Below are 17,957 nucleotides of genomic sequence, written 5' to 3'. Positions count from 1 at the left end.
TCAACTTATGTTTTTAATGAGGTGCACTGATCCACTGACCAGAAATCAAAGTGTTTTGTTTTTTTTTGCTGCAAACATCTTTTCGCAACTCTTTTTTTTAATTTCTATGATCTCCGTTCCACACATGTGTGCAAACTTCACTGCAATTGTATAGTCTAAAGTGTGTAAAGTCAGCTTTATTGTCAGTTCAACCACATGTACAGGACATAGAGAGAACCGAAATTGCGTTACTCTCAGACCATCGGTGCCTAACAGATAATTAATAATAAATGAATAAATTATTTAATTAATAATAAATTAATTTTATAAAGAAATTACAATAAATACAATCACACACACACACACACACACACAAATTAAGGTCGGTGCATCCCTATATTTTTCCATTGCAGTTGTGTGTCTCTCTTTCTCTCTCTGTCTGTCTCTATCCTTCATCCAGTCCACCTCTGTCTCTCTTTTGTTCTGTTCACTCATTTCTTCTCTTGCTTTTGTGCATGCATCTCACTGCTCCGATAGAGAATGGTTGTGCACCTCTGTCAGGTGAGTGAAACACATCGGCCCTCTTTCATTCATTCATTCCTTCATTCATTCGTCATACGTGTAACCTTTGACCTTTCAGTTGGCTTGGCTTCTCATTAGCTTTGGCATCATTGGCTCTAAAATGCATTTTAATTTAAACATTTCTCTTTTTATTGATTACTGAAGCTTTAGATTTATTTAGGCTAGTTTAAACATGTTTTGGTTCATAATTGACGTTCTAAGCTGCTAAAGAGCGATTTTTTTTGACTTACAAAATATTTACATACATTAATCATCTGTAATGAAATTAGTATAATTAATTAAATGTTAGTTAATATAGTAGTAATTAATTAATTGTATTTATTTATTTATTTATTATTTATTCAAGGCGAGGCAGTGGCGCAGTAGGTAGTGCTCTCGCCTCACAGCAAGAAGGTCGCTGGTTCGAACCTCGGCTCAGTTGCCGTTTCTGTGTGGAGTTTGCATGTTCTCCCTGCCTTCGCGTGGGTTTCCTCCGGGTGTGTGGATGTTTCCCAGTGATTGGTTGCGGCTGGAAGGGCATCCGCTGTGTAAAAACTTGCTGGATAAGTTGGCGGTTCATTTTGCTGTGGCAACCCCGGATTAATAAAGAATGAATATTTATTTATTATTTCAATGATGCCATGTACCAGAGTCAGCAATTTTTCATCTGCTTGTCATCTGCAGACCCTTTGTCAGGTCAATATTTACAAATAAATTATAGAATATACAGTCACTAAAATGTAATAATTTGCACAAAATGCATTAATGACAGAATTGGGTAAAAGAGCACATATTTACATTATTATTATTATTATTATTATTATTGTTATTATTATTATTATTATTATATTGACATTGGTATAAACAGTGTAGTATTAAATAAATAAACATGCACACACATATGTACATTAATCAGCATATATGAGTACACCCCTCTTTTAAATTCAAACACCTTTTAAATTCATATTTTTAATAAGAAGCTATACAATATTACATTTGTGCATATACATTAGATTAGTCAGTACTGAATCCAAATCTGAAGCTTATCCAACAAAATAACTTATGATAATGGTCCAAAAACTAGTCCACCCAAATGTATATGTTATGGAAAAATGTTAAATACAAACTTAAAAAAAAGAGAGAAAAAAAAGTGAAAACTTTAGTTGACATTTTGTAGGTTGTAATTATTATTTTTTTTTTATTTATGGTTTTTTTGCAATGTTTTGCTTAAATTTAGTTGTATTATTTAATTTTTAAATTGTTTAGTGACTAAATTATTATTTGAATAAATATATATGTTTAATCAATTTGTTTTGTTTAAGTGCACCAAAATACATTGACTATATTTGCTGAGAAATGGATAAAAATATTCATTTTCAAAATGAAGTGTACTCAGTTGTGCTGAGCACTCTATGTATGTGGTTGCTTTAGGTTTGTTTTCATTTCCCCCCCAGCTTTGACAAATGTTTATTAAACATCTTTTTTCATAATATTTCTGGCTAATCTTGCACTCAAAAAAAGTTTTGACATACACTAACATGTACTGACAATAGAAAAAGGCATGAGCCATCCGACATGTCCAACCCCAGTTTCCATTTTCAAAGGAAAATACATTTATAGATCATGAGTTTCAGTGATTTTACTATAGCTGATGGATATTTTTAGGCACGATGTAAATAGAGCCTGAAGGCCACAGGTACAGTAGACTTTTGTTCAGCTGATTCCATTTGAACGCAAGTGAATACCTGACACTAAAAATACAAAGTCCTGTGGAAAAAATTTTGCATTTATTTTCCTTCAAAATATGACTTTCAAATACTCTGACATGTTTAGATCAATACAACAAACTCTTAACTCTTAAACTCTTAGCTTATTTCTTTCTTCTGTTAAACACAATGCAAGATTTTTAGATGAATGTTCTTCCACAAAAAATACATAAATAAATTCAGCTTGAGTTGAAATCAGAATTATTATACCCCCTTTGAATTCTTTTTCTTTTTTAAATATTTCCCAAATGATGTTTAACAGAGCAAGGAAATTTTCACAGCATGTCTGATGATATTTTATCTTCTGGAGAAAGTCCTGTTAATTTTATTTTGGCTAGAATAAAAGCAGTTTTGAATTTTTAAAAACCATTTTAAGGTCAAAATTACTAGCCCCTTTAAGCTATATATTTTTTGATAGTCTACAGAACAAACCTTCGTTATGCAATAACTTGCTTAAATACCCCAATTAGCCTAGTTAAGCCTTTAAATGTCACTTGTATAGAAAATATTATCTACTGTCATCATGGCAAATATAAAATGAATCAGTTATCAGAGATGAGTTATTAAAACTATTATGTTAAGAAATATGTTGAAAAAAGTCTTCTCTCTGTTAAACAGAAATTCCTGAAAAAGATAAGCAGGGGGACTAATAATTTAGGGGCGTTAATAATTCTGACTTCTGGGGTATTAATGGTATTTTTCCCCTGGTGTGTTTTTGTTTGTATTTAACTGAAAAAAGAAACTCAAACAAGTTTTTAGACAAGTGGAGAAAAGGACGAGAGAACTTTTTTTTTTTCTTTTTTTTTTGAGTGAACAAATCCTAATTTAAAAGCCCGTGTTGTTGTAATTATGTGGAGAGTTTAATGCATTGATCTATGCTAATCAGTAGTTTGCACCATTGCAGGAAAATAAAGGACATGCTGTATATTTGTGTATTTAGATATATTGTTTTTACTTTTTATTTAATTAGTAATATATTTAAGGCTCCAAAGAGCATTACATCATATTTCAACTTTTGGAAATGTTGATGACATACTTTGGCTGAGGGATTTTAAAATGACCCAAACAGCATTTCAGATGTTTTATAATGTGGTCGGTTCGCTGGTTTGTCCATTAATGTTGTCTCATCAAACTCATGTTTGTTATCACGTGATCTGTTAAAAAGAAATCACATGACTTTTTGGATGCAAATGCTGGAATTTATTCGGTAAATGTACTTCCATCGTTGTTTATAGGTACTTTTTTTATTGGATAAAAAGTTTTATCTTTTCAATCTTTTTTATGGAATATTTCAAAATTAGTAGAAAAACAGGCAAATGGAAACATATCTATTGACAGCCAATTATTATTATTATTATTTTTAAGCGCTGCAGTCTCTTTAAAAAAATCTACCTCTTTTATTTCAAGACCAGATGGGGTTGTTTACACAAGATGTCGTATCGGACACTCATGGACATTTACTAAAAGCAGAAGTTCCTCCAAAATGTCAATATTGCGACAGAAACCAAATTGTTAAACAGATACTTTTGGAATGTCCTTGTTTTAATGCTAAACACTTTTTTTTTTCTGGAGAGTCTTTAAAGGAAATATTTTTCTGATGTAAATCCTTAAAAATGGTGCAGTTTATATAAAAAGTAAACATTAAGTTAGTGCTTAACATATATGAGTACACCCCTCACAAATCTCTCATTCAGATGAATATTTTCTATAGGAAGCCAATATTATATTTGTGCATATACATTAGATTAGATTAGTCAGTACTGAAGCCAAATCTAGAGCTTACCTAACAAATAATTTATGATAACGGTACAAAATTAGTACAACCAAGTTTATATGTTAGGGAAAACTATTCAATAAAACAATTGTAGAGAACAAAAGTCAAGAAGAACAAAACATGTTTCAAATATTGTTGAAGTTTTGTAGTTTGTATTTTTTTCCTGTATCTGACATTAATTTAAATGTATTATCTTTCTATTTCTAAACATGTTTGGTGACTAAAATCTTATTTAAAAAAAATAAAAAATCTATTCCATAAATCTTTTTTGTTCAAATTGACCAAAAATATTTTACCTATATACATTGAGAAATGGATGAAAATATACATTTTTAAAAATGGGGTGTACTCCTTTATGTAGAGCACTGTTTATATTATTCATTTATTTATTTGTTTATTTTAAGTGATTAAAATATTTAATTTATAATAGTAAAGTGATCTTTATTATACAATTTATGTAAATTTAATCTGGTTTTGCCATGAAATAACCAGAGAATCTGATAGCAATAAATTCAAAACACTCTCTTTTTTTTGTCTTTAGGCTCTTTCAGATGACAGACAAACCTTGACTGAGTTTTTTTGGCCGCTCATTTGGTTTAAATAACCAAACTTTAAAAACACACTCGCACATATGCATTTCTCACCGTTCCCATCCAGTTCCACAGCATTTCCCCCTTTTAGGCCCCTGTGATTTGCATAGGGCAGTTCAGTTTCACAGGAGCAGGTGACAGTTTGAGAAACACTGGAACCTTTCCAGACTGAAGTCGGCTGAAAACAAACACCGCCCAGAAAGCAGAGATCTCCTTGCTTTTCACTAAAATGGACTTTGAGTTTTTGCCGGTTAATTCTGTTGGCTTCATAACCTTCCTCCCTGAATTCAGACACTTTTTTTTCTCCCCCTTCATCTGCTTCACAACAATTACTAATCAGCCGCTGAAGGAACACCTGCTTTGCTATATAATTCTGGTCATCTGCACTCCTACTTGAGCCTTATTGTAAAGATAAAGTCTTTCGGAATTAAAGGCTATTCAGGTTATTGATTACCATTGAACTGATAAGACTTTGTGTGTTTGTAACAGTCTGAAACTCCCTGTCTTCCTGCAGAAATATGTCTGGTGTGTTTGCAGGTGTGGGTGTATGTCTGATTGGGCTGTTTTTAGTTTAGCTGGAAATGATATGGATGTGCTGCAGACAGTTGTTTACTTGTGTTTAAGAAATGAGTCAATGGAGGCTGATGATGAACGGCAGATTTGCATATAATTACAATTTTTCTTTGGAAGTAATTTGGGCTGGCAAGTAAGCAAAGTAATTTTTTGCCATGTGAAATTGTAGTTGCATTAAGATAATAAGATAATATAAAAATATGGCATTTGTTATAAATAATTAGTGATTTAACCCTTATGTGCTGTTGGGGATGTTTTCATCCATTCTGGGGTGATTTTAAGTCTTAATTTGGTCATAACTTTTTCTGTGGTTCAGCTAGCAGAATGATTTTTGGTGAAAAAAATCTTATTTAGACGCATATTTTTCATATTTTGATAAAAAAAATAATAATAATACACTGGGCAAATGCTCTACATTTTTGTTATGTTAGGGATGAAAACATCCACTAAATTAAACTGCTGTAAAAATGCATCAGATAAATTTTTCTTTTGATTTTTTTTTTGTTTATCCTCAAAACTAATAAATTGTTTTGAAAATTACAGAATTTTACCTCTTTAATTGCCAAATTCAAAAGGGGTCACTGATTTGGTGGAGAAAAAAAACACACACAAAATTATGGATTTTCAATATAAAAAATAATTGTGGACATTGTTTTTTACCTTTTTTTTAAGTCTTGGACATGTAAAACAACATTGGCTTTGATTCATTGTTTTTGATTGATTTTCATTTTTTCCTCCCTATTTGTTGGTTGCCGTTTTTGCCCCTTTGACTTCCATTATAACCACATTTCTATTACTACACCACCATGACACCATATAATTATGCAGTTTTTATTGTTGTTGGTGTTCCCTGTTGGGAAGAGGTTAAAATTGTCATTTTACTGTTTAACCCAGGGGTCTCAAACTCGCGGCCCGCGGGCCATTTGCGGCCCTCAGTGCAATATTTTGTGGCCCGTGCCGACTGCTGTATACTCTGACTGAATCAGCGGAGCGGGGAGAGAGAGCGCTCCCCGCTCCGCTGATTCTATCCGTACACAGCGCGCTTGTCACTCAATGCGCGTTGTCGCGCACGTTCTGATCAGCTGTGTTGTCGCGCGCGTACTCAAGAGCGGTGTTATCGCGCGCCTACTGAAGGGCGGGACCGAGGGTGTGTTGCGTCACGGGGGCACTTTTGATCATTTTGGAAGGGCACTTTCTATGCAAGACTAAAAAGGGCATGTGCTCTGCACAGGTTGAGCCCTATGTGTGCACGTGCCTGCCCTGCATCTTATATATATTGATATTATAGGTAGATACAGACTGGTACAAACTGATGTGACTGGAGTGGGGTGGGGGTGTTTTATTTATACATATATACGCCTTTTTTTTTTAGGTGAGGGAATGGAAGTTTTGAGTGAGTTCCCCCACTTTTTTCCCAGGACTTCAATAAGTCAAAGTACAGGTCTAGACTTAATGATGATCATCTTCAAGCCATACTGAGGGTCTCAACTGCTTCCGTTTTAAAGCCAAATGTGGTTCAGATTTGTGAGAAGAAGCGCTGTCAAGTCTCTGGCAGCAAGGAGTAGGCAAAAGATGCCATGTTCAGAAGAACTGTTCATAATCTTCACTCAATGTTCTATTAATGTTCAGGACACTTCATGTTCAGAAGAAATAATTAAAACTGTTAATAATGACATTTGAGGACTTTTTTTTGTGAAATCCCTTATGCGGCCCAGCCTTACCCAGACTTTGCCTCCTGCGGCCCCCAGGTAAATTGAGTTTGAGACCCCTGGTTTAACCCTTGAGATAGGCCTGCGCAAAAAAAAAAAAAAAAAAAATCGTAACGACAGTTTCTGGATTTTACATGGAGTATAACAGCAAATTAAATTGTTTGTATGTGTGTCTGTGAATGTGTGAGAGTGACCTTTGTGCACTTACCTTGATACCATCAAATGTGGTTGTAATGGAAGTCAATGGGGCAAAAACAGCCACCAACAGTAAGTTAAAAAGATAAAATCTAACAATACATCAAAGCCAATGTTGTTACTAATCGTTTACATGTCTAAAAAATCGTCATTTTTAGTTTTTTTTTTCTCTTAGTCAGTGACATTACTTGTGAACTCGGCAATTAAAAAGTTAAAATCTTGTAAATTTTCTAAAAAAAATAAATAAATTAGCAGTTATGATCAGAACTGAGGTTCATTAACAAATTTCTGCAAATAAATTTTAAAAAAATTATCTGATGAATTTTTACAGCAGGTTTATTTGGTGTATGTTTTAATCCCGAACATAACAAAAGGGTAGTAAATTTGAACAGTGCACAAGAGAAAAAAAATATATTAATGTAGTTCTTTTATTATTATTATTTTATTATTATTATGCATAATAGGACACTTTTGAACAAAGGACATCATAAAATGTATGAATTAGACAAACGTTTTGAACACCTAATGAAATTATATACTTCTAAAAATGAGTTGGAGTTGTTTTGAAAAAAAAAAAAACTCACAAAAAAATTTATGGAATTTCATTAGTCAAAGTATTACATATCTCTTAATTAAAATTTTTTAATAGAATGTCAATCGGACCTATTTTATTTGGTAAATTATCGTTTTAAAGCAATATACTTTTTAAAATTACAAATAGTTTAAAATCAAGACAATTTAAAAGATTTTCTCTGGTCAATCTGATTTAGGCATGATTTTGTCATACACATAGGACTCTATTTGCTTTGATATTTTGATCTAGTACAGTGATATTCTCTTAAATAATGTGTTAGACTTGTATTTTATTACGTAATTAAACACTATATCTTTCATGAGAAGCTTTTTTCTTAAAGTTTTAACCGCATCAATAAAAAATACTTTTACTAAAAATAAAAGTATTTACTTTTCAAATTGCAAAACATTTCCTATTTTGCCTGTTTCAGTACTTGACCGTAAGTGTTGATCTTTTCCCAGTAGCTTCTCCACCAAAAAATCTCACATTGACACACTTTGGCTTTGGACCAGAGCCAAATAAAATACTTCATAAATGTGTCTCTGTTAAGAGCTTGTCCAGGTGCAGCAGATGCCGCACACCACTGATTGTCCCATAATGCAACACTCCTACACAGACTCACTACTCAAGAAACAGACCGGCCCTTTAAGCTTCATAACATCTGAAAAGCCGTATATTAAAATGATGCTTTTAACTCTTGGCAGGTGACAGAAACGGCCGTCCAAACAAACAAGCACGGCGTCAAACAGCCTGCAGTTTTGCCGCGTGTTTTCTCAACCATCTTTCATTTTTAAGTGTCCTTTTGAGGCTGTGGTTTTAGCCACAGTCACGTCTGGAGATGAGATAAATCGAGAGAAAATAAACACTTGTGTGGCGAATCTTCATGTGAATCTTGATCTGTTGATGCCGTTCTGGATCATGGTGGAAAACAGGGCTGGTTGACCGTGAGAGACACGTGTGTCAAGGGCATATTATTGCTTCTGTAAAGCGATATCTGATGGGCTGTTTTGCTTTTTATAAGTGCCTCTTGATGGTACGATAAACATCCATATTTTTACACTGCTACACTTTTAAAAAAATTCTTGTTAACTTCAATTTTTAAGTTGAATCAAAAACATTTTTTCTAGTCATCTTAACTTACATTAATCAAACCGACTAATAATATCAAGATAAACTTTGTATAACTTAAAGTGTAGTTAAAACCTGATTAACAGATTAAAATTAATTAAAGCAACATAAAAATAATTGTTGACTTTTTGTCATTACATTTTTTAGTGTACAGAAAATGTCACATTTGTACATATCTGCATACACATGAAGATACTGATGGTTGGTAACATTGGGCAATTTATGTCAATAGTGAGTTTTTTGTTCTGTGTATTGGTTTATAATATGTTTGCTTGCACTAAAATGGCTTTTTTGCTCCTTTTTTAAATTTCTTCAGGCATTTTTGTGCACTGATTCACAAGGTCTGTTTACAGGGAAATAATTATAAAAAAATTAAGTTTCTCTGAAATTAAAATAATAATGACTAAAGCTATTTAGACATGAAAAATTAAAGCTATTTAGATAACAAAAAAGACAAATGCACGAAAGTACAAAAAACTGTAATTACACTAAAAGGACATTATTTTCAAACGTAAATTTATTGTAATGCCATTTAAATGATTAATAATTAAAATAATTAATAATAATTATTAATAATTTTACATCTCAAAATACATAATTTATTGTTTTTTTCTGTTTAGAATGTACTCATTGAGCATTTGATATCGGTAAAATAAACTAAACTTTAAAGGTATTTTGATTCCAAGGATTTTATTGAAGTATCTTTAAAAATTCAACATTTATCGACATTAATACATACACATAAACACACTAAGCATGGGCTGGTATAAGATACTGACGGTATGATATCCTTGGATAAAAATATCCTGGTTCACGGTATTTTGATTACTGCTCTAAAATATATTCTTAAAGGGCCATGACACCCCCCACTTTCGGTTAAAGTCTACTTCAGAATTTTTTCAAAAGATGCATGATTAATGGGCGTGGAGCTCCGCGAGCATCGGGCAGGAGTGGGCGTGGCCAGCAGGGGAGAACGTGAGCGAACGAAGCTAGCTCACAAAATGAGACAAACCGTGAGGAGCAGCAGGTCTCCTGACCTGTCTATTTTAACCGTTAGCCCTGCTGGTAATCTGGAGGATTTAGGCAAACACAGCAGCACAGTGATGTGTCTGAATGTGAGTGAACTCCTGATAAAAGACAGCATCCGCCATTCTCTAATTCTCGTGCTGCTCTCCCGACAAAAATGCTAGCAGCGCACACACAGCTTTGCTGTATGATCGGCCCTGACAAGATCGCGGGGGAAAACATGCAACAAACCCCGTGGATCATGCAAACAAACACATACGAGCCTTCATGAACGGCTGAATACTGTGTGCCCGTGCTGTGGGTCCGTGACGTGTCTCACAGTTCGGGCTTTACTCTGGCAGGTCTGGCAGGTCTCATGAAAAATTAAGCAGCCGGCTCTTCTCATAGGATAAGAAAACTCCGCTGAGAAACTGACACGTCATCATTGCACTTGCAGTGCTGCGCTACGTCGCCGATTTTGATCCCGCCCCAAAAATCATTTTAAAACCGGAAGCTGAAATTAGCTGACAAAAGTTCAAAATTATCCAGTTTTCCCCACAATTAAAGCTGACAGGTGCTAACATTGTCTTAACTGATGCTCAACACACCCAAATCTGTTAATATAAAAAAAAAGTTATCCAGGGTGTCCTGAACCTTAAAATGTCTTGGTAAAAAACTAAAACTTTTTGACACAACATATTTTATTTTGAGTAACATTTAAAATATTTTGGAGCAGTAAACATGTCGGGCTAAATAATTCAAAGGAATCAGACTTTTGCTGTCTTCATTTGTTTCAAAAACACAGATTTCTTTACCATTTAAAATATGGCATCTTTTTTCTGCTGGAGATGCTGTTGTTGTAAAAAACAAGAAAAAAAACCCAAATAATTAAATAAATAATAAACCGTATAAAAAATACATTAGTATTAAGATACAAATTATAGCTAACAAAATTCGTTTCAATTTTTTTTTTCCAAGAAAAATATACAAATTATATTTTTGTTATATTTTTGCCTGTGCGATGATGATTTGTTCCGCTCTTTGGAAAATAAGGATTTAATTAATGCCTCACTGCTTCACAGCTGCTGGCAGCATGTTCAGGCAAAGTGTTTTAATAGCAACATTGGCAGGAAAATATACATTTAGATTTCAAAGAAAATATCTTAATATTAAAAAGGAATCTTAGATTTGATCCTTTCAATGTCGTGCCTTTAAATAATGTAGCCTAGAATTATAATGCTTTGTTTCATTGTTTATCTTTATTTACAAGTAGCAGAGTATTTACAGCTAATGTATAGGCTATTGTATACCTACTGTATACCGTAGACACGGTATTACAGAAAAAGGATTTAAAACCCTGAAAACGGACACATACAGTTGATGTCAGAATTATTAATCCCTCCCTATAATCCTTAATTTTTTTTCTCTTTTAAATATTTCCCAAATGCTGATTAACAGAGCAAATACATTTTTCACAGTAGTTCCAATAATATTTTTGCATCTGGAGAAAGTCTCACTGGTTTTGTTTTGGCTAGAACAAAAGCAGTTTTTAATTGTTTAAAATCTATTTTAAGGTCAAAATCATTAGCCCCTTTAAGAGGGCTATAAGCTGAATACTAGTATCTTGATAAATATCTAGTCAAATATTATTTGCTGTCATCATGGCAAAGCTACAATAAATTAGTGATTAGAAATGAGTTATTAAAACTATTATGTTTATAAATGTATAAAAAAAAATGTGCTCTCCGTTAAACAGAAATTGGGGAAAAAAATAAACAGGGCTAATAATTCAGGGAGATAATAATTCTGACTTTAACTGTACATACAAAGTTTTATTATATATATTAATAAAATCAAGCATATTTACTGCAAATAAAACTATTAAATAAAATTTATTATAACTTTATTTTGTTAATATGGGTAATATTTTATTGAAACAATTTAATAAAAGTAAAAAAGTTTGTACCTTTTTAATACGTTGACACACGTTTTACTTTAAATGTTTTTAAGTTACATTATTTTTTAAACCTATTCACCTCATTCTTCGCTTATGAGCAGGCACAGCCATTTGAATCTCTTTAACTCGAGAGTAACGGACTCATTCACTTCCATTCATTTTTAGACATTGAAAACTGCTCGTTCCGCTGCTTGATGTTGCAAACTAATATTTTCTTTTTAAATGATTCTGCTTTGTGTGTAAAGTCATGGACACACTTGTTTTTTTAGAGCAAGTAGTTTGACTGTTTTCCTCTGTTTGTTATTCTTAGTTAAATCTCCCATAGGCGACTGAATCAGAAGGTCTAAAACAATCGCAAAAACGAACACACTTCTGCATTTTAGAATAGATTCAATACAGTAAATCCTCATATGCATAAATTGTATGTCAAGGAAAGACCACAATAATCAGGAATGACGACTACTATTCTGTGAACATAATAACTAAATAGTATAATCTTTCTTCAAATAATATCTAAATAAAATCATTCCACACACTTTATGAATATCCAGCATTTAAATGGTGCTGCCTGATGCTAGTAGCAGCTTGTAGAAGTCTCTCTCTCCTTTGTGGTGAAGTTGGTTGTCCAGTAGCGTGCAGTAGCTTCCCCTGTATCCTCAAATGCCTGCTTGCTGAAGTTCCCTGTCCGAGCAGGTGCATGTACAGTGTGTGTGTATTTATTTCAATCTGTGATGCATAATATTTGACCTGCGTTCATATCTGTGTGTCTCCAGGAGCTGATTCCCCTGATTCTGTGTACGGCCTGCCTGCATCCCGAGCCCAAAGAAAGAGATCAACTCTTGCACATCCTCTTTAATCTTATCAAGAGACCTGATGATGAGCAGAGGTGCGCGCACATGTCTGTTTGTATGTGTGTGTGCACGCATATATGTGTTTGTGTATGTGTATAGTGCCCAGCATAAATGAGTACACCCCTTATGGGTCTCCCGTCAAAATTAATACTTTCTATGGGAGGTTACGCAATAAAATATATGTATTTACATTTAGATTAGTCAGTACCAAAAAAGAATAATATAATAAAGAAATAGACAGATATTACATATAATTAAAATTTTATAGTTTTTTTTTAAATGAATTATTATTTTTAGCCACCTAAAATGATCTTATTTTAATAAAAATCACCATTTTAATATTATTGTTTTAAAAAATATTGTCTATATACTCTAAGCAATGGAAAAACAAATATTAATTTTTAAAAGGGATGTCATCATTCATGGTTTGCACTATAAAGTGTATGTATGTGTGTGCGTTTGTTCACATGTATGCGCAAATGTGTATATGTGTGTGCGTTTTTGGGCATCTGCGCATGTGTGAACTGACCAATATGGGTTTTGTTGATGTGAGTTTTATAACGGACTTTGTAATGTTCCTCTTCAGACAGATGATTTTGACGGGGTGTGTGGCATTTGCCCAACATGTGGGTCCGACACGGGTGGAAGCTGAGCTCCTGCCTCAGTGCTGGGAACAGGTTAGTTCTAGACCCTTGCAGACATTTAAACTTACTATTAAAATCAGACATTTAATTAGGATTTAGAAACAAATCTAAATCAAACACAGATCAAATCAAACTGCACAATGGATGACAGTTGTGACCAAATGTGGTTATTATCGACTATATGTTCAATTGTTTGACTCTAAATCTAAATTGAAAATTCACCTGAAATACTAAAATTGTCATCATTTGCTCCACTTGTTCCAAACCTGTTTGACTTTCTTACTTCTGTTAAACATAAAAGAAGATATTTTGCTGAATGTTGGTCACCAGTAGCCATAACTATAGACTGTTATAGCCATAACTATAGACAGAGATAAGTTTAAATGAAGAAATTGATAAATATGTCTGTGTTAATGGCTTCTACATGGCTTTTGTCCGATACATTTGAAGTCTTATGAAACGAAGGATCAATCTGTGCAAGAAACGTAATTTTTTTTTACATTAATATATCTATAATGACTTTAAAACACAATCTTGATTAGGAAATATTTTTATCTGTTTAGAAAAGTGTTTTTATAGTTAAACATTTAAATGATTTTAGTATTGAACCTTTACAGTGAAACATTTAATAATTTTTATAGCAAATTCAATATTATGGAGTATTTTAACAATTTTAGAAATCTGTGTAGTTAGTAGTATGTTTGTTTAATTTAAGAATGGACTCTTTATCATATATATATATATGCAACATGTAAATCTATTTTGAATGGAATTTTTTTTTAGTGAAACATTGGAAAAGTTTTAGATCAGAATTTTTTATAGTGAAACATTTAAATCTCCTTAAATAAAGAAATCTTTAATGAGGAATATTTGCATCATAATGTCTACATTAGATATTTATGAGTGATTTGAAATATATATCAAATATATATATATATATATCAACCTTTAATACCATTCATTTAACTTTTTATGCATATTCCGTTATTCCTACAATGAAATTAAATTATTTTTAGTTTCAATCTTATTGTAGAATGGAGTCTTTTTAGATGAATGATGTGATACTTGTTTATGACAAAGTCTGGAATGTTCGCATGCTCAAAAAATAAAAATATAATTTTCTTCCACTTATCCAAAACAGAGGTAACTTTTAAATGATGATATTGATAAATAGGTCTGAGTTAATGGGCTTCTACATGGCGTTTGTCCAATACATTGAAGTCCAATCAAACGAAGGGTCAATCTGTGCAAGAAACTGAATTTTTACAATTTATTTTTACATTATATCAGTAATCACTTTAGAACACAATCTTTAGTAGGACATAGTTTAATCAGTTTAGAACAGTGTTTTATAGTTAAACATTTAAATTTCTTTAGTATTTAACCTTTATAGTGAAACAATTATTCATTTTTATAGCAAATTCATTACTTTGGAATATTTTAATAATTTTAGAAATCTGTGGAGTTAGTAGTATGTTTGTATAATTTAAGAATGGTCTCTTTATTATCTATGGAATATGTAAATTATTTAGAATGGAAATTTTTTTGTGAAACATTTTAATAATTTTAGATCAGACTTTTTTATGGTGAAACATTAATTTAAAAAAAAATTAAGACATCTTAAATGAGGAATATTTGCATTGTAATAAATGACTATATTAGATATTTAGTATTTGAGTAATTTGAAAGGCTTTAAATATATATATATATATATATATATATATATATATATATATATATATATATATATATATATATATATATATATATATATATTATAATTTAAACCATTATTATCATCGATTTCACATATTTAAAAAAAATAATGACATTTGTTGAACACAAATGAAGATATTTATATACATTTAAACTGTTCTTACCATTCATTTATAGTTTTTGAAAAAAATAAAACAATATGAACTTAATTAGAGACATAGAAAAACAACATTTTATCACTTTTATAGTGACACTCAAACACGCATGCTTTAGTCTAATTAAATTGTCCAGAAACGTTGAAGTGAACTTAGATCATTCTCGTTCCGTGGCTGTGTACACATACCCATGTTTACTGTTAGTGTTAGCAATCTCCCTCAAAATACAGTACATCCACCACTCCCCAAATGGAAACCTATTTCCGTTGAGGAAAGAACCTAAACAATTTGAGCGTTTAGTACTGAAAAATATGAGCTAATGTGGTTAACAGAGGGTACGGGTGGGTATGCAGTCCTGCGGTCAGAGCTGGAACTGACGCTGCCGTGTTGTGTCTTGCTCTGCCTGTGTATGTCTGTGTCACATGTGTGTTTCTCTTGCTCAGATCAACCACAAGTATCCAGAGAGAAGACTTCTGGTGGCAGAAGCATGTGGAGCCCTGGCCCCTTATTTACCAGTAAGAGACTCTGTTCCTCTAAATATAAAAGCAGTCTTACTGGGACGCATTAATCATGTCTGCTTTTCAACAATGTCACAGTTAGTGATCGCTAAACTCTAAACGTCCAAGAGCACATTGAAATAATCAAATAATAATGATCATATAATCAAACTGACGAATATCAGTATAGCGGAGTCTTTCTTCTCGTTTGTGTTCACTTTGATCATGCGTGTGTTGCTATGGAGACATGCTGTTTGTTTGTTGTGGCGGTAAATCATATAGTTATGGTCGCAGCACTCGGCGGGTGGTTTATTAGTGCTATGAAGCACTAGTTTGTGTATATATGTGAACTGATTTGGCTGAAAATGGAGCTTTGATTTGTTGGCTTTGTGCCTTTTTGCCATTCAGTGCTCTTGGCAGTAATGGAGTGTCTGATGTTTTCTTGTTTCATTAAGAATAGGAAAACCAAATAAGCAAACTAGAAATTTCCAGTGAATTTTGGGGTCCAACAGAAAAAAAAAACTAGCTCTGGATTTTTAAAGGGAGAGTTCACTTAATTTAAAATCTGTCAAGATTTTTGCTCATGGTCAAAACACAAATTAAGAACTTTTTCATATAATCAGAGAGCTTTCTGACCCTTGATAGACAGCAAAGGTCTTGGCGATTTCAAAGTTGAAAAAGTTACTGAAAATATTTTCAAAACATAAAAAATACAATACATTTCAACTGTAATTTTACTGCCATGAGAATACTGTTGTATGCATATAATAAATTAAACAAATAATTAACAATATATCTAAAAATAAATAAATAAAAAATAAATATGTATATTATATTATTATCATTATATTTTTATTTTTTTATATACACTACCTGACAAAAATCTTGTCGTTGATCCCAGTTGTAAGAGCAACAAGTAATAACTTGATTTCTATTTCAATCATCTGTTGAACTGCGTCCCAATCATCTCAAATACTGCAAAAGAAATCTTTCAAGTTTGGTGAAGGAAAAATTATAGTTTGGAATTACATTCAGTGTGGGGAAATGCGAGAGATCAGCAGAGTGGATGGCCACATCAACAGCCTGAGGTATCAAGACATTTGTGCTGCCCATTACATTGCAAACCACAGGAGAGGGCAAATTCTTCAGTAGGATAGCGCTCCTCATACTTAAGCCTCCACATCAAAGTTCCTAAAAGCAAAGAAAGTCAAGGTACTGCAGAATTGGCCAGCCCAGTCACCAGGCATCAACAAAATTGAGCATGTCTGGGTTAAGATGAAGGAGGAGGCATTAAAGATGAATTCAAAGAATCTTGATGAACTCTGGGAGTTCTGCAAGAACGCTTTCTTTGCCATTCCAGATGACTTTATTAATAAGTTATTTGAATAATTGTAGAGATGTATGGATGCGGTCATTCAAGCTCATGGATGTCATACACAATATTTATTTTTTCCCACTGCACCATGACTTTATATTCTATACTGTACATTATTTCTGTTAAGTGACAAGACTTACAGACCTAATTAAATTACTTACTGTCCTAATTAAGTTATTAAAAATCAAGACTTGATCATATTTTATTATGGGAAAACAAGCGTATAAAAATAAAATAAACAAAGACAAATATTATTTGACTATATCAGGGCTCGAAATTGCGACCGAAATTTTATCTATGCGACCTTAAAATATATTTGGGAGCATTTTTGCGAGTCTATAAAATTGTTGTGTGCGACCAGTTTTTACTGCAAAATGTTCACCACATGCGCGGATTCGGGAGACATTTATGCCGAATGCATCTCTAAGCTGCGCTTGAAACGCGAAATGCAGCGCTCGGGAATGGTTTAAAACAGTTGTCATGTCAACTAGTCGCAGTAAACAAAACCAAGTCCGAAATGCCTGCCCCGCCTTAGCGCTCTTCTTATTGGCCCACCACTGCTGTAGCACGGAAAATCAGCTGTCAACCACTCAGTCAATGCCTCCTGGCTTCGGATGACAGAGAGAGCTACTACTGCGAAAATCTGTAAAGCGCTGAAGATGAAAAAGAAGATTACACTGACAGATTTTGTTTTATAAACCATCTAGTTACAAATAATGACACATCTTACTAGTGATCATGTGCTGAATGTTTATCCACCACCATCTACACTTTTTGAAGTGGATAAAAGACTTGCGTTGGCTTCAAGTCCGCTATGAAAAGTCTGTGGGATGGAACTTTCAGGTAACTGTTTGCCACATCTAGCACGCGAGCTTCAGTTTAATCCTTCATATAATCGCCAGATGCTG

The 17,957-nt window shown here is 32.8% G+C and overlaps 1 protein-coding gene across 31 annotated transcripts in view; it reads left to right on the top strand.

Moving 5' to 3' along the window:
* The window catches only part of relch (RAB11 binding and LisH domain, coiled-coil and HEAT repeat containing), a 101,564-nt gene that overhangs the window by 40,101 nt on the left and 43,506 nt on the right, over window positions 1-17,957 (top strand). For 16 of the 31 annotated variants that reach the window (XM_087308324.1, XM_087308323.1, XM_087308322.1 and 13 more), the window contains 3 exon segments: window positions 12,585-12,697; window positions 13,249-13,339; window positions 15,621-15,692. In XM_087308324.1, coding sequence (XP_087164450.1) covers window positions 12,585-12,697; window positions 13,249-13,339; window positions 15,621-15,692 — 276 coding nt within the window. 31 annotated transcript variants of the gene reach the window in all.

Source organism: Danio rerio, chromosome 24 (genome assembly GCF_052040795.2).
Source record: "Danio rerio strain M-AB ecotype USA chromosome 24, GRCz13ab, whole genome shotgun sequence".
In the NCBI taxonomy this organism is placed as follows: Eukaryota; Metazoa; Chordata; class Actinopteri; order Cypriniformes; family Danionidae; genus Danio; species Danio rerio.
This window is presented reverse-complemented; position numbering and strand designations above follow the sequence as displayed.